The sequence below is a fragment of the Lynx canadensis genome, chromosome D1 (genome assembly GCF_007474595.2).
Source record: "Lynx canadensis isolate LIC74 chromosome D1, mLynCan4.pri.v2, whole genome shotgun sequence".
NCBI lineage: Eukaryota > Metazoa > Chordata > Mammalia > Carnivora > Felidae > Lynx > Lynx canadensis.
Window position 1 is genome coordinate 75,616,985 of NC_044312.2, and position 24,052 is coordinate 75,641,036.

Consider the following 24,052-nt stretch of genomic DNA (forward strand, 5'->3'; position numbering starts at 1 on the left):
GTCTGGATTGCCCTTATCTTCAAGAATAGGAATGGTGTTGGTATGAATGATGTAGGAAAACTCACTGTAAGAAGCTATCTCTTGATGTCGTTTTGAGGGCATTTTTCCACGTGAACCACTCTGCTGAGCTCTCTGAATTATTTTCATCCTCTTGTTACCTCACTCCTCTGGGGCATTGGCTTATAAAAGCTGGCAGGCTGCTGGGATGCCGGAGCTGGTGTGTCTTTTGTGCTTTGTATGTCTAACACTGCCCAGGCTAAGCACAATTAATGGGGGCGTCTTTAGATTTTTTTCTTATTTTTTAGCTCCCAGATCTAGACTCGTTGCCCTGTGAAAGAGATTCCTTTCGAGGTAGGATGTTAAAAATAGACATTTCAGTAGAGGAAGCTATGGTATGTGGTTCCGAGCTTTGATGAACACCTCTCACAGGCTGCATGGGATCTCTGTCTCCTGCTGAACCTGGATAGACACTGACCTCCAATTTCTATTTTCTCCGGAAGAGAGAGCTCTCCAGTTTCATCCTGGAACTTCCCCCCCCAACCCCATCCTGGACATCCACTGACCTGGCCTGGGTTTTATGACTGCCATGTGACCCCAAAATGGCTGGACTGAGTTTGAGTACCTGGGCTGCGATGCTGATGCTAAATCTTGTCCAGCTGAGCTCTCCCTTTTCCCATCTGTTAAATGGGGAGAATGTGTGTGGCTCTGATTAGATTGTGTTTATGAAAGAGCCTTATTAATCATAAGCACTGCGGATGGGAGGCCGAGGCCGTGCTGTTGTTATTAAGTCTATTCTTCTTGAGCTGAATCAATCGGGGCTTTCTTCAGGACCCAATAGGATAAATACTATCTTTGTGCTCTGGGCCAGATTGTCTCCCGGGTAGGGGAGACGCCCCTTCTTTCCTGGGTGCCAGCTTGGTATCTGGTAGTCTTCCTAGTAAAAGCCTATTATAAAAATACAAAACATAAGAAACCTGAGATGCCCCAGGCCTGACATCTGGGCTTGGAGAAGGGCCCGGGGCACAACAGCCACTTCCACTGTGGCCAAGTCTCTTGGCCATGAAGTTCCTGAGAAGGGGAGGGGCAGGACAGCATTTCCTAGGGCGGGGAAACGCCAGCCCCTGCTGGGAACTGCTGGCCCACCAGAAATTTTAAAGCCTGTGCATCTTTCCCACAAATGGCACAGAAGTGTCTTGGCCAGCACTGTGCCCAGTGGGATGTAGCTCCCTGAACACTTGTGAGGATGTCGGACCTTCTAAGGTCCCCCTGGGCCCAGTGACTTTGAGTACCTAGTCCTCCTTTACATTTCACTGAGTACCTGTGTGTGTCCGTGCTCACAGGTGCTCACATTTTTTTTTCCTCCTTTGATCCTTAGAAGTTTATGCAAGGTGCTGTTATTTTCTCCATTTTATAGACGACACTGAGCTTGAGTTTCAGTGATTTACCTGGGTTTGTATAAGAGGTAAAGCCAGGGTATTAAAAGATCAACTGAGGCATACTAAATATTGTTTCCAAATGTTTATCTTAGCACACGTGCACACACGTGTGCGCGTGCAAGAGCAAGCGTGGGGGAGGGGCAGAGAGAGAGAGGGAGACAGAGGATCCAAAGCAGGCTCTGTGCTGACATCAGAGAGCCTGATGTGGGGCTCGAACCCACAAACCGTGAGATCATGACCCAATCCAAAGTCAGATACTTAACCGACTGAGCCACCCAGGTTCCCCCATATTAAACATTTTAAGAGCTTGTTTGAACAAATAATCGATTAGAATCAGACTGTGTCCAGTCTAGCGGATGGAAAGGGTCCCAGAGGAGACTTTTATCGGCAAAAGGGAAGACTTTTATCGGCAAAATTGGGCAGATTACCTAGCTAGGGCTGAACAGATGATTGACTGACGGTTTAAGATGATTTTCTGGGGGAGGCAAAACTGTCATTAAGTCTCAAGTTCAGTGATGTGGGAGTTAATATAAGCAGCTCCCCTTTAGGCCCATTTTCTTGTTTTCAGCAGAGGTCTGATCTGACTTCACACTTGTAACTACGCATTTTTTCCTTGTCACAAAATAGATGTTCACGGAAGTTACCCTTGATGTGCCAACCATAAACCTCTTTGGCAGTGGGGAGAATAAGGAGATCTGGGCCCCTACCTAAGGCCTTGTACCTCCTAATTTTTCTAGGTAGAACTAAAGAAGGACCCTACCACCTTGCCTTAAGTCACACCTTCTCCTGCTGGAAAGGGGGACTGTCCATACCCCACGCTTGGGACCCTCTCTGAGGGCTTCTCCCTGATAAATCATGCTGCTCTATAATCTTAGAAATCTGACCCAGGGTTAATCCTTTAACTAGCATCCACTACTCAGGCTTCCTGGGCAAGGGAGCATCCTTAAACAACAAGCATGGGCAAGGGTTTGCCTTGGGTGTTGTGAATTTTAATAAGCAATCTACAGGTTATATAGCCACTCACCTGCAGTGGTCTGGGATTGGCCCTAAGAAACCAAAACCACAAACCTTTTTACCATTTAAAAAAAAAAAAACACAAAAATCACTCCTAAGCCTGCCAGAGTGATTACATTTCCTCATCCGAATCTCTGGCCTTTAAACCATTGATGATCCCATTTAGAGATGTAAATGTTAGCTGGGAACAGTGATTCTCACCAGGCCATCCCTGGAAAGCGGCAAGCCTGGGACCTAACAAGCCTGATGGAAAGAAACGAGTCAGGGGAGTTGGGAGCACCCTGGTCGGGGTGAGACAAGGTCAGGCCCCGTGCCTGGGAAGGTCCCCCGTGCAGGGAGACCACTGTAAGTAGAGCCAGTTGAGACACCTTCAGGGGCAGGGGGCAGTCGGTGTGGGGGGCCAGGAGGGGCCAGGAAGCTGTGCACCATAAGGTTAGAGAGATCTTCACCAAAATCCAGGAGGCCTGTGCGGGAGGAGGGCTGACGCAAGCCGAGAGAGGGTTTCAGCCAGTATTCCTGGAGCAAGTGCCCCATGACAAATTCCCCATTGGGTGCTGCAAAGGGGCACCATGAACTAACTCCCCGTCTACCCACTTGGCCCTGTGGGTAGATCCCTGCACTCTCTTAGCCGGAAGTAACCTAACCTGGGTTCAGGCTCACTCTATCCCGTCCCGTCCCTTCGCTCGCCGGGAGGCAGGCCTTGGCACCTCTAGGCCTTCCTCGGAAGGAGTCCGCTTACCCTAGAAAGCACTGGTAGGAGTCTAGATTTTATTGAAGATTTCAGAGGGGAGCATTTAGATAGTGTACAACTTTATTAAATGCCTCACGATCTTGTCTCCAGGGTTTCTCCCTCCTCCCATCCCACAACCTCTCTGCTTCCCAGTCTCTGGAGTTCCAAACCTACCCTCCCTCTTCTGAATTCACTTTTTCTCATGCAAAGCATTTAATCTCCGTCTCCACTCCCCTACATTTGCATCCCCTGGCTCCTTCTTCTGCATAACAAAGAAAGCTCCTTGGGGAAGGTGGGGGTGGGAATAAGTGATAATTTTTTCCCATTTCACCTTTTGTATCCTAGGGCATTTAACAATCAGTTTTCCAAGGAAAAAAATCCTGATGAATAGCACTTGATGTTTTCTGTGGTAACTCCTTCTATCAAGGCTGACTACCAAAATGACCACTCTGCACAGGGTTGGGAAGAGATGTGCTGTTTCCTTCACACAGATCTAAGAGATGTAAATAACCCGAAGAGCCTAAAAATAGTAAAATGTCATAAAGTAGGAAACAAGGAGTTTTGAGTAGTACCACCTTTATGAAACTTAATTGTTTCATATAGTTTTTCAAACATTATACTGTATATAAATTAAACTGTTTATACAGTTCTAGAAAGGGCAAACGAACCTGTAATGACATAAAGCAGATCCGTGTTAGCTTTGCAACCTTAGTAGAGCTGAGGGATAGACTCTAAAGTGTTGCAAGGTATCCTGAGAAACTTAACAGAAACCCGTGGGGGAGGGGAAGAAAAAAAAAAGATTAGAGTGGGAGAGAGCCAAAGCATAAGAGACTCTTAAAAACTGAGAACAAACTGCGGGTTGATGGGGGGTGGGAGGGAGGGGAGGGTGATGGGTATTAAGGAGGGCACCTTTTGGGATGAGCACTGGGTGTTGTATGGAAACCAATCTGACAATAAATTTCATATATTGAAAACAAAAAAATAAAGTGTTGCAAGGAAGTTCCTGGGACTGGGAGAAACTTTGTTATCTTGATTGTAGGGATGATTTCATGGGTCAGAACTCATCGAATTGTACACTACCAGTATATTCAGGTTGTGGTATGTCAATTAAATCTCAATAAGATTGGAAAAGGAATTTTAATTAGACAATTTTAAATATTTTTCAGACTGTTCAGTTTTTATTAATTTTTTTAATTTTTTTTTTTATTTTAGAGAGTGAGAACATGAGCAGGGGAGAGGGGCAGAGGGAGAAAGAGAATCTCAGGCAGGCTCCATGCTGAGTGTGGAGCCCAACGCAGGGCTTGATCCCACAACCCGGGGATCATGACCTGAGCCTGAAATCAAGAGTCAAACGCTCCATCAACTGAGCCCCCGCCTGGTCCCTGCAGACTGTTCACTTTTCTAAGTTAAGCTTGAGGATCCACAAGAACGACATTTTTGCTTCATGTATTTATTTTTTTTAAGTTATGGCCTTATTTTTAGGAAAATGCAGTGCCATATATTTAGGGTTGGGGATAATATAAAAATAATTCCATTTCAATGGGCTTTTTTTCCGCTATAAATTCAGGGGTGTCTCAGATCACCACAGGTTCTTTTCTCACTGGTTCTGTAATCGTAATTGTGGATGAAGTGGCCTTTGGGGATTCAGAATCCCTCCAGAAAAACACTGGAGAGGGACCAGCAATATCTAATCGCGGAGATCATGTTAATCCCTTCCGAGAATATTTTGAATAATTTTAGATCAATTTGGTAATGCAAAGTTGGACAAGCAAAAAACTGCCCAAAGATGAAAACCCAGTCTTTGAATTCAAGAATAAAATTTTAGACACTTTATTTAAAACCAGTTCACCCATTTCTCTCTCCCCCCCCCCCCCCCCCACCGGCAACCACCAATCTGTTCTTTTTATCCATGAGCTTGTTTTTTAAGATTCCACATACAGGAGATATGATCCGGTGTTTGTCTTTCTCTGACTTCTTTTACTTCCCATAAATGATCTCGGGGTGCATCTGTGCTGAAACAAATGACAAGATTTCATTCCTTTTTGTTGCTGAATAATACTCCTGTAGGTGTATCACGATTGCTTTATCCGTTTGTCTGTGGTGGCTCGTTTCCATACCTTTGTTACTGTAAATAATGCTACAGTGCACGTGGGGTGAATGTATCATTTCAAGTCAGTGTGTTTTGTCCGGGTGGATGCCCAGAAGTGGAGTTGCTAGATCATCTGGTATTTTTAGTCTTAATTTTTGGAGGAACCTCCACACTGCTTTCTGTAGTGGCTGCAGCACGTGACCTTGCCACCAGCAGTGAAGGAGAGCTTCCTTTTTTCCGCTTCCTCGCCAATAGTTACTTGTGCTTTGGAAAAAGCTCTTCTGACAGGTGTGAGGTGATCTCGCCTTGAAGTTTTGATTTGCATTCCCTGATGGTTACTGATCAGCATCTTTGCAACCACCTGTTGGCCACCTGTAGGTCGTTCTCGGAAAAGTGCCTGTTGAGATCTTTCTGGTTTTTCAGTCACATTCGGTTTTTTGTGATTGGATTTTAGGAGGTCTTAATAGATCTTGGATATTAGCCCTTATGAGCTATATGATTTGTAAATAAATATCTTCTCCTCTTCAGTAGGTTGCCTTCCTTTGTTGATGATTCTCTTTGTTGTGCAGGAGCCTTTTAGTTTCATGTAGCCCTGCTTGTTTGTTGTTAATTATTGAGGTGTAAGTCACATACGCTGTTAGTTTCAGATGTACAACGTAGGAATTCAGTATTTGTATACGCTGCAAGATGATCACCACAGTAAGGCTAGTTACCCGACACCATACAAAGTTAATACCGTACTATTCATTGTGTTCCTCATGCTGTACGTGGTGAGCTCATGACTTATTTAAGAGGACATTTGTATTTGATTCTCCTTCAACTGTTTGCCCCCTTTTCCCTCACCTCTGGCAACCACCAACCCGTTCAATGTATCTGTGAGTCTGCATTTGTTTGTTTTGTCTTTGCTTTTGGTGTCCGATTCAATGAATCGTTGGCCAAGACCTATGGCAAGGAGCTTACCTCCTGTTCCTCCCGCCCCCCCCAGAACTTTTATGGTTTCAGGTCTTACATTCAAGTCTTTAATCCATTTTGAGGCATTTTTTGTGTATAGCATGACAGTGGTCCAGTTTCATTCTTTCTGCATGTGGCTGTCAAATGTCTGTTTTTATGCCAATAAAAACTGTTCGGATTACTCTAGCATTGTAATATAGTTTGAAATCCGACCATGTGATGCCTTCAGTTTTGTTCTTAAGATTGCTTTGGCTATTCAGGGTCTTGTGTGGTTCCATACACGCTTTAGGATTGTTCTATTTCTGTGGAAAATGTCACTGGAATTCTAATAGCAATTGCATTGAATGTGTATATTGATTTGGGTAGTATGAACATTTTAACAGTGTTTTTCCAATCCATGAACATGGACTATCTTTCCATGTGTGTCTTTTTCAATTTTATTAATGGTTTATAGCTTTCAATACATCTGGCTTTTCACCTTGGTGGTTAAATTTATTCTTAAGTATTTTATTCTTTTTGATGGTATTTTTCTAATTTCTCTTTCTGAGAAATTTGAGCCATTATGAATAATGACTGTTCTTAACCAGCTCACAAATGTTCATAAAACTTATCAACTCTCCTGACCCAGTATGAGCCCACTCTAGTAGACCATTGTATGTTTTGTGTGTGTATGTATCTTGTTACATAGCTTTTAAATGCCCGCTGTCAAGAGGGTCCTGCTACTATGCTCCTGGAAATGGTCTCAGCAAAACGTTACCTACCAGTTCCTGTTCTAGGCCTTGTGCACTGACTGGTCTGAAAGATAGGTGAAACACCATCCTGATTTCATTGACTTTCTAATCTAGGCAATGAAAAGGAACAGATTTACTCACCCATTCTATCTATCCATCTGTCTACTCCTCTCCCCATTTAATCATTCACCTATCTTTTCTCGTACCCACCCATCCATATGTCCACCCATCTGAACATTAACCAGTCTGTTCCTTCATTTTGCTTCCATTAACCCATCCATTTACCCTCCAGGAAGTCAGCACGTGCTTGTTGATGAAGCCCCTGCAGTGAGTCCGGCATGGCGCCAATGTTTCAAAGATGTTACAACACTTGTGCTCTATTCCGGGGAAGCTCTTGACTAGAGAAAGGTGAATAGGTATAACAGCCATGATAAAAAGCACGTGCAAAGTGCTTTTGGATCCAAGAAGAAGGAACCAGTAACTCTGATGAGCGTGAGCAAGTGGGCTGGGAAGGGCTTTAGAGGGCTTGACCCTTGGCCTGGGTTTTAGGAGACCGAGTAGACATTTGCCAGGCAGTGGGGTAGTGATGGCACCGCTGGCAGAGAAGACCACGTGGGCAAGAGCGTAGGGTTTGGGGAGCCAGCACACAGGATGTTTGAACCGTGAGGACCCCAGGATCTCAGAAAAAGGGAGAGAAGCCTGGAGTCGGGTTTGGTGTCTAGGAAAAGGGGCCACCCTGCTGAGTGGAGGGGATGAGGGAGGACATGCCAGACCAGAAACTGCCCCTCTTCCAGCAGCGACTGAAGGTTGGCATGGCACGGAGCCTGTGCTGTGAGTGGTGGGCCAGAGGGGTTGGTAGTTGGGGACCTGGAGACGAGGCAGGAAAGGAAACGGACATAGGAAGGTACCACCTGTGTGCCAGATGCTGTGCTAAGCGTCTTGGAAACATTATTTCCATTCTCATGATGGACACCGTAGTCCTCATGATAGATAACAGATGGATGGCCCATTTTCCAGAAGCGGAAGCTGAGGCCCAGAGAGAGGTCGTTTGCCCGTGGTGAAAAGGCCCTGGCGTGCTCTGTGTCCAAACACATGGGGGGTTCTTGAGCTGTGATATCCAGTCACTGTCGATTCAACAATCCTGCGAAGAGGAAACCGACTTGAGAGGTCAAGCAGCCGGTCAGAGGTCACGCGGGACTCCAAGGTCTTGGTTGGGCCTGGTGGGGCCCAAAGTCCTGGGGGTGCTGTGCCTGTCTAGCTGAGCTGAGGCCTCGGGGCTGGATGGAGTGGCCAAGAAGCACAATTGGTGGTATCCCCTCTACCTGTGGTCTGCAGATGAGGGGACTGTGGCTTTTTGGAGGCCAGATGGAGGCTAATACATAAAAGGCACATTGATGAGCAGACTGGAGAGCGCCCGAATACTCGCTCAGGTGGTTGTCAGCCCCTCAGGTGTGGCTGCCCTGCCAGGCATCCCTGAAAAGCTCTTGAGTTTTGAGATGGTTGCTGTCAAGAGAGTGTTTGCAGCGGCTGCCTCAGCTTCTGGGAAGGGCCTGATTTCCATCACAGCCACGGAGGAAGCCCTGGGAAGGAGGGCATGTGTATTCAGTAACTAATGAACCTAGGAAGGGAGAAAAAATACTCCAGACATTTCGAGTGGGCTAGGACATCTGGCTCTCTCCGAGCCGCCAGACCTCGTGGTTGAATGTTGTTCCAATCCTGTGCCTAAGGTTGGAGGGGGTGGGGAGGAAGTCCTGCAGAGGGGGCCCTGATTTTGTTCTCAAGCAACCAGTGAGCATTCCAGTCTTGATCCTTGGGTGGCCTTATTTGGCTTTTAGGCAGGCCCAAGGGAGACTTGGATCCACATTTTGCTGTTGTGAGAGGTGGTGGCTGTGGGGCGAGGCTTTCTGGGTCAAGTGGAGGATCCCCTTTTATTAGCTGTGTGACCCTGGGCACATGTCTTAACCTTTTAGAGCTTCTGTTTTCCAGTGTATAATATGGAGGTGATCATTCATTTATACAACAGGTATTTAGTGAGCACCTAATACACGCTGGGCATTCTACCAGATGTTTGGGGAAAATGCAGTGAGTAAAACAGCTAAGAATTCCTGTCCTCTGGGAGCTGGCACTCCCGTGGGGAGAGCCTATAGATGAGAGCACAGGTATAAGACACGTGGTGCACAGTAGGCCCTCCACAGAAGCGCACACCCCTCGCAGCAGGTGGTCGTGATCAAGTGAGGAAAAGGGAGAGTCCCACCTCTCCTGTGAGGTATGGTGCGGTGCACCTCCTGTTCCAGGACGACAGCAGCAAGAGAGGGGATCCCAGGCATTACTCCATGGTGTGGGATAAGCAGGAACCTATGTACTCATCCTGGAGAGTTCACCAGCCTGGTGTATTTATTTTTTTAAAGACCGTTTCAAAACCTCTGAAGCTGCTGTGCACACCCACCTGTGGCTTGTCATTGCTCCTGACAGACAATGCCATCATTGTACGGCTGTGGGGCTATTTCCAGGCATGGCCCCTAGATCCGCACAGGGTCCTAGGCCAGCCTTGCCCTACTTCAGACTGGAAGAGCTGGGGCACCTGACTCCTGAGCATTTCCCGATTCAGGGGCAGCCCGACCATGGTAACTCGTGTTATATTGGCATTTCAGTTTCTACTATAGTGACGCTGCTGTGAATCATGTCGGCCTTGCGCTTTGGTGACATGGGAAAGTGTCTGTTCCACTCTTAGATCTGTTGGTCCTGAGTGACAAGCGGCCAGCTCTGTTCCCAGGGGCAGGAGAGGGTGACACTGTGGCTATTATGCAATAATAGCCCTTGTTGCTTTTCCCACACTACCGTGACAGTTGACCTTCTGTGGATGGTGATTCCTTGGGTGGGCCTCTCAGTAGCAGTGGAAAGTTTCCGAGAGCCAGTCACTGCCTTTAAACCCTGCATACATTTCATGTGATCTTGGGAGAGTCCTTTCAGCTCTGAGCCTCAACTTTCTCATCTGTAGAATGGGGCAAATAGTATCTTCCTCACAAGTGAGCGGGGCACTAAAGGAGTCCTTTGTTTGCAGGGTGTTCACCTTGTAGGTCGTCATCTTCATGGTAATTAGAATCCTAGCTAACATACCTACTATGTGCCAGGCATTGTTAGGTGATCTCTGCTCAATCTCAGAATAAACTGAATAGGTGGTTGACTCATTTTACAAATGAGGAAACTTAGGCTTGGATAGTTGAAGTAACTTGCCCAGGATAAGTCTGCCGGGAAGCGGTCGAGGCATGGTCGGAACTAAAGTGGTCTGACTCTAGAAGGCGTTCTTTTACTCCGTTCATCGCAGGCATCTGGCCGATGGGCGTTGCTGTCCTACACAAGACCACAGCAAGAGCAGAACCTGGCACAGGTCGTGCTCAGACTGTTGGCGTCAAGGCGTGCATGTGGCTCGAAGTGGTTTATGTTGATTTGATATTCGGAGGTCAAGGAGGAGGAAGGATGGTGCCAGAATGTGGAGCAAGATGGAAACCCAGAGCAATGAAATCCGGCAGTGGGGTCCTCCCTCCCAATGCTCCTATCTTCTGGCTCCAGAGAAAGAGGTCTATTCCTTGGTATATATAAGTGCATGTTAGAAAATGTAGGTTGAGAGTGGACAGTACTATTCTGCATGTGCCCAGGTAAGGGATCTAGAACCCAGTCAATGTCTCACTCAGTGCTCTTGGAGCCCAGCTTTCTCGCACTCTTATCTGACTGGAGACTGACCAAAAGCCTTTCCTATTGAACCTTGGGGCAGCCGAAAGGTGTGCCACAGAATCCTTCTGCTTTCGTATCTTCGTTGCTGGAGAAGTCTCTTCAAAGTTCTTGCTTGAACTTCAGTTAACTTTATACCCAATTTTAAAGGACTATGGGATCTTTTAAGGAGGGCTCAGCAGGCCCTAAGGGCATCTGTGTGTGCATCAAAACGCTGTTACCTATGCTAATGTCTGTGGGCCATCAAGAAAAAAGTAAAATCAGGTTAATTTAAGAAGCAGGGATCATGATAATCCATTTGGGAAAGATTTCCAAATAGGTATGGCTCTCAGAAGGATCAACTCTGAGCAATCTAGAATGATTTATTCCCCCTAACTTAGTCAAGGGTTTATTGACTTGAATATCAGTAACCCCCACTTACTTAATACTGTGTGCCAGACATTGTGTTAACCACTTACATACATGCTCTTCTTTAGTCCATAAAGCAACCCTGTGTATCACTGCCACACAAGTGAGGGACGCAGATGCTCAGCAGGGCCGTGACTCACCAAGGCCACCCAGCTGGTAAGACGCAGAGCCAGACCTCCGCCCTGGTCCGTGCCAGCTCCTGAGACTGCCCCTGTGTAGACACCCTGCCCTCGTGATGGCTGTGGTTGATGGAAAAACCACAAACGACCTGAGTAATGCATCAGATGGCCGAGATGGGGATGGAAGGAGAGTCCTTGCCCTTCAGGGTGGGCATGTTGTGAGCACTGGGGACGCAGAACAGAACTGGATTCTTCTCTTGAGAAACCAGGGGGCGGGGCCACTGGTCCAGCCCGGCCTCTCCTGTGCCGTGTGATCTTGAACAAAGAGATTGACTTCTCTGTGTGCCACCTCTTTCTCCAGTGTGTAGGGATACCATTTCACCTGAGTGTTTGTTTTGAGGCAGTGGTTTTATTTATTTATTTTAAATTTTTACCTCTTTAGAGAGCATGTGAGCCTGAGCCGGGGAGGGGCAGAGAGAGAGGGAGAGAGAGAATCCCAAGCAGGCTCCGTGCTCTCAGCACTGTCCCATGAACCATGAGATCATGACCTGAGCCGAAATCCAAAATCGGGTGCTTAACCGACTCAGCCACCCAGGCACCCCTCGAGGCAGTGGTTTTAAACAAGGCAGAGGTCTATATTGAGAGAGGGGGTGTGGGGGAAAAGGTCAGCAGCTACTCCGACGCCCCTCAGCCATCCCATGCAGTTAAAGGTCCTGTGGACACGTGGCTGCACGTGTGGGGTAGGTGCCATGCTCCTTGCTAGATGCCGGAGATGCAGCAGTCAATGTGTTTCCAGCTTTGCCCTTGATAACAGATGGTACGTTTTGATTTTCTTGAAACTGTTAGTCATTGAATAGTTATTCTTTGTGGTATTCAGGCACTAGGTGAGCGCTCTAGATGTTGTTGCAATATCGTTCTTCTACTTCAGAACCATCAGAACTAAGCCATTTAATCACATACTGCCTAGTCGTGGAAATACTGGGTTGATGACGTGGCCAAAGTCTGGAGCCAGACCTCCACTGACCTGTAGCCAAACAGCAGCATTTCCTTTGCACCTGCTTGACTGGAAACCACCTCTGATGCTACATGACTGGTTGACTTTAATCTCCGCCTTGGCACTTCCTTCTGAAAGCTTGGTTCTATTGTCTCTCTCCTGGAATGGCTGTCCTCCTGCCCACTGCCTTCTGGATCCATCAGGCTGTCCGGCATACTGGTCTGGGGATTTCTAGCTGAGTTGTAAATGGCCCCAACTTTTGGTGCAGTTCCTCAGTGGAATTGTTCTTGGGTTTCGCGGAGTGCTACCCCCGCCCCTTCACTGAGGGCTAATTGCCGTATAAATTTAGCAACATTATCCCCACTGATTGAACGCAGTGCAATTATTATCGGTTTTCTTGTTACAACTAATAATCAGGTTTTTGACTTCAATTGATCTGTCAAAATTTTCCTGCTTTGATTTCTGCCTCTGTGATACGGAATGATTGCTTATAAGCAAACAAATGACGCACTCCTTGAAATTCTGTCAGGGGTAATAAGTGAGTCAAAACGAATTCGCTCTTCAGCTGTCATTGCCTGCTTTCCCCCTTTTATCTCTTCCAGCTTCTGACAGCAGCTTCTCTCCCTCGCTGAGTGCTTCTGGAGTACTGATTCTCCTGTTAGGAGGGGGTGGGGGAAGAGGCAGCTGGTGAGATGAAGGACCGAGTGAGAAAGGCTCCTCAGGTACTAGTGTAGAGTTATTCTGGAGCTTTGTTCTAGAATGATCTGATTTGGAGGTGGGAATGGTGGTTGTGCTCTTTCCTACCACGAGGTCCTTTTTTCTCCATTGCCACTGGAAGCTCGGAGAACGAGGATCACTCGGGGTAGCAGCATCCACCGCCCCCAAGTCTTTACAGCCGTGGAGCTCTCCATCCGAGTTGCTCTGGAACAGCTGATTCTGGGACGCTGAGGCTTGGACAGGAAGCTCTGCGTGCTCTAGCCCTGGCTTAAAATCTTTGAAACACGCATCGCTGCAATTTCTGTGAGTTGCCAAAGCTGATGGAGTCTGATGACTAGGGATGTTGTGAGTTCATTTTCCAAGGGTGCCCCTTGAAAGAATGGTACTCCACGCACGTGCTACTGAAAGAGCAAGTGAGGGAGATGGGGCTGAATAATGTCTCTGCTTAGCCTGGCCCCTAAAAATGGGTTCTTACAATGAATCTAGGTGTTTGCTTGTGACTTCTTTAAAAAGTTGAGAGCTGGGGAGAAAGGAGGGGAGGGGAAACTCCGGATAATTAATGACTCTTATTGGATGGGTCCTGATTAATGAGCTTGAGCCACAGCATGATTTATTTTCTCTGTCCCTTCCTGTTTGAATCAATAAAGAGCTGTGAAATCCTGGTTTGAGGATTTGCTGAGGACTTACATTATTTATCTCCAATGTAATTGGTTTCCCGGAGATTTGCCCTCTTTCTCTGTGTTCAGCTCAACTTGGCAACCACATACGGCCCCCTGCTGTGGGCCCGCACCTAGGGAGGCACTGCTGAGCAGCAAAGATGGGTGGGACATGCATGGTCTCTGCCCACATCTGGTGGTGAAGGTGGGAAGATGGCACCGACGTACGTGTTATCTACAGTCTCTGTATCGTGTGTAGCTCAGGATGCAGTCGGGGAAATCCAGAGTGACTTCATGGAGGGACTGACCTAGAAATTGAGCCTTGCCAGGTGACCCTGGTGGAGGTGCTCAGATAGGATGGCATGAATTCAGAGATGGGGAATTGTGGGGTCAAGTTTTCCTGAAGATGATGGTAATCATGACCACTGAGCACTTGGTATGGTGGGCGTGGTCTCTCATTCGGTCCCTGTAACACTGGCAAATCTTTTCCGTAAAGAGCTGGATGGTAAACATTTAAAGCTTTACGGGCCAAAAGTTCTCTGTCACAGCTGCTCAACTGTGCCACTGTGGCATGAAAGCATCCAAAGATGACAAGTGAGTGTGGCCGTGTTCCAAATAGAGCTTTGTTTACAAAAAAACAGATGGTCAGCTGGGTTTGGCCTGGGTCACGGTTTGCCAGCTGTTTTACAATACCTTAGGTATAATCCCCATTTTATGGAGGGTAAAACTGAGATACAGAAAGGTTAATGGAAATTCATTTGCCCGGGGCCGAAGGCCAGCTGTACTTGGTCATTTCCAAAGCCTATCCTCTTAACTTCTACATACACCGCCTCCCCCGCAAGGGTTGAGCGCGGTCTGGGATAGAGTGGGTGGATCAGACTGCCTTGAATAGCAGTGTGAAAAGCCAGACTTTAATTCAGTGGGAAGTGGGGAGCTGTTGATGAGTTGTTTTTTTTGAGCAGGAGCACAGCTTCCTAGAGCTGTGCTCTGGGAAGACAAAGATGCAGTGGTGTGTGGTAGGCTAAAGTGAAAGAAAGGCTCTTCTTTTACATAGTTTTTGGGTAGAGGAGCTCACTTCTTCGGCAGAGCCATTTCTGACCACTGTAGAAGTTCTCCTTGGTATAACAGATACCCACATGGCCCCACCATGGCTCCAAGGTGAGTGTGTGTGTGTGTGTGTACACACACATATACTTGTTGAAAGAAGTTTGCTTAACCTTGGTTTCTTGCTGGATTGTGTGGACACGCAGAAGACTGGTTTTGGAGAGTAGATCTATTTTAACTTTAAATTTAACTTCCAGGAAGAGAATGAGCAAGAGGTACCAGCATCACCTCCCACTCAGCAGTATCCTTGTCCATGACCCCTTCTCCCCTCAGCTGATGATCTTGGGGGTGGATGGCTTTAAGCTTTGGAATGTTTCCACAGTCCTTCGGACGTAGCTTGTGGGATCCCTGTAGGGCTTGAGGGCATCTTGGGTGCATCTCCTAGCTGGGGAAGGGAGCTTGGCTCTAGGAACCAGCCTGGTCAATCTCTGACCTCCTTTTCTTTCAGTCCGTCATAGTTTGTGATTCCAGATGGTGGATGGTTCACTCCTGAAATTCTACCTTGTGAGGGAGAAGGAGAAGGAGTCCCTGAGTCGTCTGTGTCATGGAGGTTCAGGGGAGAGGCTGGGCTGATTTTGTTCTGGCCCATTTCATAGTGCTGGTAGCCACATTTCTAAATATTTACTGAACACTTAGCATGTGGCAGATGCTATGCCCTTTAGATGTAAAAGTCTTCGTAACTGCCTTCTGAAGTAGTCTTTCTTATGCCCATCTTACAGCTGAGTAAACTGAAGCTCAGACAAGTTGAGTAACTTGCCCCGGGGCATTCAGACAGCAAGGGATAGAACTAGGCTTTGGGTTTTTGTTTATTTATTGTTCAATTCTTTCAGCCGGAACATAACTGAATAGGGGAATGAGCCTAGAGTCTGTAGGAGGGTGTCATGGAGGAGGTAAAGGCTAGGGATTACATTTGTATTCAGAGAAGGAGCTTTATTGAATGTCTAAGGGTTACAGAGCCAGTCAGCCTGGGTTCAAATCCTGACTCTGCCACTTGTTACCTTGGACAAGTTAGTTAACCTCTCTACGTTTCACATTTCTCTGGAAAAAAAAAAATAGACCTAACAATGGTATCCACCTCCTAGAATAAGTATTAAATGAATTAATATGTGCAAAGTGTTTATATTGGTGCCTGGTATATAGTAGGCACTATAGGTCATTTATTAAGCTCCTACTGTGCATAAATCCCTTTTTTTTTTTTAAAAAAATGTTTTATCACTCAGTCCTCATAATAACTGACAAGTAGATGGTGTTGATCCCATTTCATGGCTAAGAAAAACTAGCTTCAGTGAGGTTAAAGAGCTTGCCTGAGGTCCTTCATCCATTCTTCACAGACACATATTGAGAACTATGTGCTAATGATGTAAGCACCTTGGACACATCACTGGACAAAAGCGATCCAAATCCCTACCCCATGGACCCTCCAGAACTGGGACTTGAACCCGGGTCTGCCTCTTTTCCTTCTCATGTTTTTTCTGTCCCTCTTAACAATCTAATAATCATTGGCATTTAGGACTGGCCGTAAAATGACCAAGATGGCTCCCCATGTCCTTCGCTTTCTCAGTGATCACAGAATCGAAAATGATCTTGCTTTATTAGGCTTTTGATCTCTGACAACTTGAGAATCCTAGGGCAGGAAAGTAACATGGATTTAAGGATTAGATGCCTTGGACCGAGGTATGACACAGAATCATCCTGTGGCGTACCTCTTCAGCTCGTGGGTCTCTGCGGTGGAAGACCCAGCTCTGAGGTTGGGGGTGGGAATAGCCAGGGGGTGTCTGTCCCCTGTTCTTGATGAAGTAGGAAGTGCTTCTCTGCCTTGCCCGTTTTAGAATGAGGCTCCCTAACAGGTCCACTCTGTGATTCCAGGCTCTGGCCTGTTGTCCCCATTTTACGAGCCTCAAGGGGCAGTGCCCCATTGCTTGAGATTGCTCTGGGCCCATTGGAAGAATAGAATGGAGGAGAGCCAGGGTGAGGGGAAGGCTCCCCCTCCTCTAGAAGTCACACACAAGATCTCCGAGCAGGCCTGCTGGAGATACAGTGATCACCTCCGTTTGGGTGGAGACGTCATGGGAGTTAGTATGTGAACTTGTTACTAATAGATGGACCAGCAGGGGTACGGTATTCTCTTTTGAGCAGTCATTTGTTCGTATCCCTGAAGGGGAGAAGAAAGGGTGCCGATCTATACGGCCTACATGTCCCTCCGTAGACTCACAAATCTATGGAACCTAGCACTCAAAATTGACGAGGTGTCTAATTTTGGTTTTTGGCCTTTTTTTTTTTTTTTTTTTTTCAGTTAGGGAGAAAGATCTCAGGTGAGTTTTCTTGTGCTGTTCTGCAAGAAAAGATTCTCTTGTAGTGACAGTTCTGTGACAGGAGCAGGTCTGTATGTCCCCGAAGGGGGTCTGCTTTCCTGATCCCATGGTGACCTAGCCTCTGCCTTTCAGGATGCTGTGTGCACCAGTGCTGTGTTTAAATATGTCAGAATTTGCTGGGTTTTTAAAATTCTTATTAGTCACAGAATCCCAACAGTGAAAATGATGCTGGGCTTTTAAATGAAACCGATTACATTCGAGGCGATCGTGAGGCCGTAAATAACACCACTCACACACGAGTAATTGAGGGGCTCTGTGTTTGTGTACTTGGCTTCTTTACAAGGGACCCAGGCTCCTGAGAGCTCCGCTAATTCAATAGCCCTCCTTACCCTGAAATGGCCCATTAAAAGATGCCTGTTGGGTGGTAACCTCCCCATACGTTTTCTCAATAAAGAGAAAAAGATGGGCAGGGGCGGGGGGAAGGGGGGTGATGGCGGTGGGGCGGGGGAGGCTTCTCTTGCCTTTAGAGGCACTGCCTCTCAAAGCCGTCTGGAGCAGACTGTTGAGTTCTGTGTCCCCATCCCATTCAGGCCTTTGCATGCTTTGAAGCTTTCTTTAGCTTTTCCCTGCCTCTTGATGGCAGAGCTCTCAATAGGCGAAAGCCCGGCTGTGGGTAGCTGAATGGCCCTCAGCACGAGGCTCTGCATGTTAATGGCACCGGCTGGCCCAGGGTAGCGAGCTGGTGGGACCCTGGCTGCTGCGCAGGCCCCAGCAGCTGCCTCTGACACGGGATAGGATCTGAGCGGGTTCCTAAAGTTGCCTCTTTGGTTTTTGTTTTTGTTTTTGCAGATCTACACGGACTGGGCCAATCATTATTTAGCCAAGTCGGGCCACAAACGTCTCATCAAGGACCTCCAGCAAGATGTGACAGACGGCGTCCTCCTGGCTCAGATTATCCAGGTTGTGGGTAAGAGTGGGTTTTACGTCGGGGATTGAGGAGTTAACGGTGGAGACCTAGAAGGGGTTGTTGAGCTGGGCAAGGGGCATGGCACACTGAAATCTCAGGAGAATACAGTGTTTCTGCCACGTGGGTTGACCATTTATTCGATTCTGTTTTGTGCTTGGGGGTCGTGGGTGCTAGCTTGCTTTTTCCGATAAGAGGACCCCCTTGATGCTCTGAGAAGGGCTGGAGGGAAGTGCTGGTGGTTTGGGGAGGGCTCTCTGTCCCTTTCTTGCCCCTGATCTGTCTGGCTTTCCATTCCCCCCTCTGATGGTATTTTTTTTTTAACGGGTTATTTTGGAAATAAATATTTCCAAATATTTGGTAAATACCAAAAACAAAAAAATGCACTACTCGACTGGTTTAGTCCTGCCAACTTTAATTGGGACTGAGAAATCAAAGGATTGAATTTTGCAGAAGGTTGGTTTTGGTTTTAATACTGGGGGAAGGGAGCTGGGGCTGCATGCTTGGGAGAGAGGGCTCTCCCTGGGAAGGCAGGCACAGGCTGGGCGCAGCTCTGCCTCCAGCCTTAAGACTTAAGGGAAGTGCCCCTGCATCCCTGCTTGAGAGCTCAGACTCAGGAGGCAGGAGGTCAATTAGATGACATTAGGCTGATTGTTGTCGCTGGCAGCTTCTGTGGCTGCCTCATGCCCAGGGAAAAGGCATAAGGACAGAAACCCCAGCCCCTTGGGCATGTGTTGTTTTGGAAGAGTTGCTTATCGTTCCAGTGTGAGAAAAGTGGCCTTTAATAGTTGTAGCCCTGCTCACATCTGTGGAGATTGTACCTAAAAACATAGGCAAACTGGCCTTGGCTGATGACTTTTGGAGAACTGCTGCCACTCAGATACAAGGGCCCCTGATGTCCTAAGATGGGTTTCTTAAGATGAGCTTGAGCCTGGTTCCCCTTCTCTGTCTTCCCCCCCTTGTGTTGGCTGCCTCTTGCCATGTAACACATGGCCACACACTTTGCATGTACGTATTGTCTCGTGGTTTCTGGGGGTCGGGATGCAAGCATGGCTTGGCCGGTGCCTCTGCAAGGCTGCAGTCAAGATGTAGGCCTGGGCTGGGTCCTCACACGGAGGCTTGACTGGGGAGGGGACCAGGTTCACTCAGTGTTGGCAGGATTCACTTCCTTGCAGTTATAGGAGGTAAGTCTTGATTTCTTACCGTTGGCTGGAAGTCTTAGCTCTCAGAAATCCCTCTTGGCTCCTTGCCATGTGCATCTCTTAGTGTGGTTGTTTTTTAATTTAATGTCTGTATATATTTTTGAGAGAGAACACACGTGTGAGTGAGCAGGGGAGGAGCAGAGAGACAGGGAGGCAGAGGATCCGAAGTGGTCTCTGAGCTGACAGCAGAGAGCCCGATGTGAGGCTTGCACTCAAAAATCATAAGATCGAGATCCGAGCTGAAGTCGGATGCTTAACCAACTGAGCCACCCAAGTGCCCACCCCCTCCTGCCGCCAGTGTGGTTGCTTTCATTTTTTTCAACGCCAGAAAGGGAGAAAGTTTCTAGAGCAAGTTGGCTAGCAATTTGTCATCTACGATGTAACATGATCGTAGGAGTGACATCCCATGTCCTTTGCCATATTTTGTTGGTTAAAAGCAAATCGCAGGTCCTGTCCTACTCGATGCGAGGGGCCGGTACAAGGGCTTGAAGCTGAGTGGAAGGAGAGTTGGGGGTCCTCTAGAAGTCTGTCCACTACACTTCTTCCTTTTCATCTCTTTCTCCTCCCACGCTTTTTCCCCCACAAACTTTTCTGAGAATTGTCGACCCTGAATGTCACGTGCGTTTCAGGTGTACAACATAGTGACTCAACTCCATTGTTATACTCACCGCAGGTGTAGCTACGATCTGTCCCCATACAAAGCAATTGTATTATTATTGACTATATTCCCTATGCTGTGCCTTTTGTCCCCATGACTCATTCATTCTGTAACTGGAGGCCTGTATCTCCCACTCCCTTTCACCCATTTTGCCTTTTCCACCCCCTCCCCTTCCCTCTTCCTCTGTGGCCATCTTGGACTGGAACCTATTTTTTCTTCCTCGCACTCTTCATCACTCATGCTAGTCTTTGACAAATTTCTTTCCGTTTCCTCAACATCCCTACAAAGTAGGCGAGATTCACCCCATTTTACAGTTGGAAGAACTGAGGCTCACTGAGTCTCAGCTCAATATTACCCAACTAATCTGCAAGGGGATTCTAACCTGGGTTATTTTGCTTCTAAAGCTTCTGTTCCTTGTTCTGCTATATCCTCTATCTCCCCTCTCAATCTGGAGACACGGAACCCCGTACAAGAATCTACCTCCCTTCACTTCACGTTAGTAACTATTTCTGGAGTCCTGACTGTGTGCCAGCACTGTGCTCCAAGCTAGGAATAAAGAAACAAGTGTGCAAGGCCTGTAACCTTGCAAGAAAGAGCAGCATCTTCTTGGTGAGGTCCTCAGAGAAGAGAGGACTTGCACTTGAGCGGAGTTTTGATATCCACATCAACCGTGTCCCATTCGATACATTAGCACGACTGTGGCTGAATCTGGGGGCTGTGCAGGATTTCTGCCAGGACCTTCTCTGCTTCCAGCCCTGGGAGCAAGAGATAAAGGGGAAAGGGTGAAAGCAAGAGGCCTCACTCTCATCCCAGCTTCCTTGCTTCCAACCATGGGCCCTCAGAGCCCTTTTCCTCCGCTGCCTCTGTTTCTCTGTCTTTAAAATAGGCATGGCCTGATTTTTGTAGCAGTCTTAGGAAGTGCAAGGTAGGTATCGAACATGAAACGTGTTTGGAAACCAGTGTTCCTGGTAATCGCCCTCTAGAAAGGTAGGAGTACGAGGATGACAAGGCTTTGGTATCCGTGTTAGAGTGCGCATGATAGATGCGTTAGGTCTGTCAGGGCTCAGAAGAGGTGAACGGTAGGTAGCACGGGTGTCCAGAAATGACGAAGTATGGTGCTACGGAAATGTCTGCCAGCACAGTTTTTATCCTTGCTCACGGGGAGGCTTCCCTAAATGTATTGAGATGATATGAATTTGCCTAGACAGTGACCTTTCTAGGCCTAAGCCACTGGACCAGTTTCAGGGCCTCTCGTTAGTCCCAGTGGCCGGCTGCATGTGAGGCCCCCAGGTTGCTTTCCCTCGCCCCTCCAAGCGAGGCTCGGTTCTGCTGGGGACTCTATGAGCAAGGCAGGCATTAGCACCTCTGTCTCTGCCCTGGACTTTACTGGGCTTCCACCCTGTGCTCTGTGTGTAGAGGACAGAGACCCAGAAAGTGAGGAGCTGAAAAGGTAGGTACACGTAGGAGTTCTACGTGACTACTCTAGATTGTTTATCAGCCAGTTCAGAGCATTTAATCTTTGAGGGTCTTGTGAATACCCATCTCTTGGTGCAGGAGGGGAGTAGCGTTTTCTGACCAGGATCCTGAATTATTGACAAATTGTACTCTTTACTTTGAAGTCCATGCCTTCTCCCACATGTGTCCTTTAAAATAAAATGTAAAAAGGTACATACGTATGTGTGTATGTATTTAACATACACATATGTGCGTGTGTATCTCCATTGGTCTAAGATTTTCCCAGAATTGGAGTCCGTTGTGTGCTGGACAGAATTTTGGTGTTGCAGTTGTTTTGGCTGATGAGCCCCCACTCATTCTGGAAAAGTCCCTATCTTCCCTAGCTCCCCCAGGCAGAGCTGGAGGGACTCTCCTCTATCATTCCATTGGTTTCTGTGTTGGGCCTGGGTTTGAGTGGTCTTTTTCGGCTCCTGGCATTTAACATGGCGGCCGGCATGCAATGATGGTCAAGAAAAATCAAGAGGACTAGGGATTAGACTTTCACTCATCGCAGCTCCTGCTTCTACAAGCCTGGTTGGATTGTGTCCAACGGGTGGCTGGATGTTTTCCCTTGTCAGCCGTTAGTATTCTTCTGAATATGCCTCTAAACTAGATGTCATGCTCTCTTCCTTTCCAGGATTCTGTCGCAGGTCTCAACTCAAAGGTTTGGAAGGGATCTCTAAAAGCCCCAACCTGATACATGGTTTTTTTTCTAGAAAGAGCAGTCAACAGACAGTTAAATACTTCCTGTGATGGGCAGCTTACTACTTCCCCAATCAGCTAGTTCTGTTGATGGCGATTTGGAATCCTTCTGAACCTTTTCTTTGACTAGGTCAAAATCCACCCTCCTTGGTAGTATCTCCCTGTAAGTGCTAGTTGTACCCTCTGTGGCTATGAAGAATGACTGTAATCTGAGACAGGAGCCTCAAAATTGAGGACAGTTGTGGATTAGAACTGTGAAATAAAATAGGAATTCCTATATAATAGAGATAGGAATCTGTACTGACAGAAACATCTATCGGGAGAAGACCGGACTTCGCTGTACTGGAGAACACTGACTAACAAATATAGAGGAAGTTGCAACCATGATGGTAAAGATTAGTTAAGGCAAGAATCCATGGATGCTGACATCTGGAGGAGAAAGTTTGAGGGACAAGCTATTTGCGTGGTCTCAAAGTGTCTCTCCGCTGATGGCTTATTAGTTGTAAGGGGAAGGTATCCACACAGGGGAGTATCCAGATGTCATGACCAGGAGATCAAAATTGTATCATTGGCAAGGGGTAGATGGATGTCCTGTGCTTGCTGATGTGGTGCCCTGAGAAGAACATAACATCACTTATGTTGAATTCCAGTCAGGGCTGGAAAACCTGAAACTAATCCTGAGGAATCTTAGACAAACTCCAATTGTAGAACTTTCAATTACCAAAAAAAAAAAAAAAAAAAAAAAACCTATATTGTTCAAAACTATCACTTCTGTGAAAGCCAAAGGCTGAGAAATTGTTCCAATATAAAGGAGATTTAACAGCTGTGACAACTAAATGTGCTACTGGATCCTGTATAGGGGAATAAAATGCTATAAAGGACATTTTTAAGGCAGTTGGCACAATTGGAATGTTCTTATTGTACCATGAGATAGTATATATTTGCAAAGAACAAGGATGTTAAGTATAAGGGGCAAAGGACATGATCTATGTAGTCTAAAATGATTTCAGAAAAATACACACATACATACAGAGGAGAGGGAGGGAGGAGATGAGAATGGATGGTATATGTGGATCTTCTGTACTATTCCTGTGACTTTTCTGTCAGCGTGAAGTTACTTCAAAGTAGAGAAAAGAACACATTGAAAAGAAGGCCCATCAGAGGCACCTGACTGGCTCTTGGTTTCGGCTCAGGTCATGATCTTGCGTTTCATGAGTTCGAGCCCCACATCGGGCTCCACACTGACAGTGCGGAGCCTGCTCAGGATTTTCTCTCTCCCTTTCCCCTTGCCCCTCTCCTGCTTGTGCTCATGGGTTGCACATGCGCTCGCTCGCTCTCTCTCTCTCAAAACAAATTCGAAAAATGATAGATAAATAAGAGCAGGCCCATCAAAACTTACAAGCAGAGAGATGGTCCCTTTGAGAGGACAACCCCTATCTAGGCCGGGGAGTAGAATACATAATGATTGAGGACCAGTGGTGCTGTGAGACCTGACCCATGATAGAGTATAGGGGGTAGAATCAAGGAAGGGTTCCTTGAGGAATTTACCTTTAAGCCAAGACCTCAAACTTGGAGTTAGTTAGGTGGAGCAGTCAGGAGGGCATTCCTGGCAGATGAAGGGTGTGCAGAGATGCTTGGAGGGTAGAGAGCCAAAGGGTCAACGAGGCAAAATCAGGCAGGCTGCCAGGCACAGGGCAGCGAATTCTGGGCTTCTGCCTTAGCACCGAGGCTAGTGGTTGAAGAGTTAATTTTTCACAGCGGGGCGTGCCATGATCAGATGTGTGGCTTGAAGGGAACCCTGATTAACCATAGACACTGCTCCTGAGTCTTCAGGTACCCTGGATCGATCAATTCTAGAGTCCATCTACCTATCCCAGGAATTGGGTTTCTTGGGTAGTGGGATGATGTGGAGCCCACGCTTTTATACCATCGCTTCTGCCCTTTAGGCAGAAATGGATCTTTCCCTCCTGCCTTTCATGTCCTGCTTTCCGTGACCGAGGGTCCGGTCTCTGTTCAACCTCTTATTAGTGTGATTATCTTCT

The 24,052-nt window shown here is 47.1% G+C and overlaps 1 protein-coding gene across 6 annotated transcripts in view; it reads left to right on the plus strand.

Moving 5' to 3' along the window:
- NAV2 (neuron navigator 2) overlaps positions 1–24,052 on the plus strand; it is a 397,314-nt gene that overhangs the window by 109,488 nt on the left and 263,774 nt on the right. For all 6 annotated transcript variants that reach the window (XM_030331653.1, XM_030331654.1, XM_030331655.1 and 3 more), the window contains exon 2: positions 17,840–17,957. In XM_030331653.1, the coding sequence (XP_030187513.1) occupies positions 17,840–17,957 (118 nt within the window). The remainder of the gene's footprint in view (positions 1–17,839; positions 17,958–24,052) is intronic.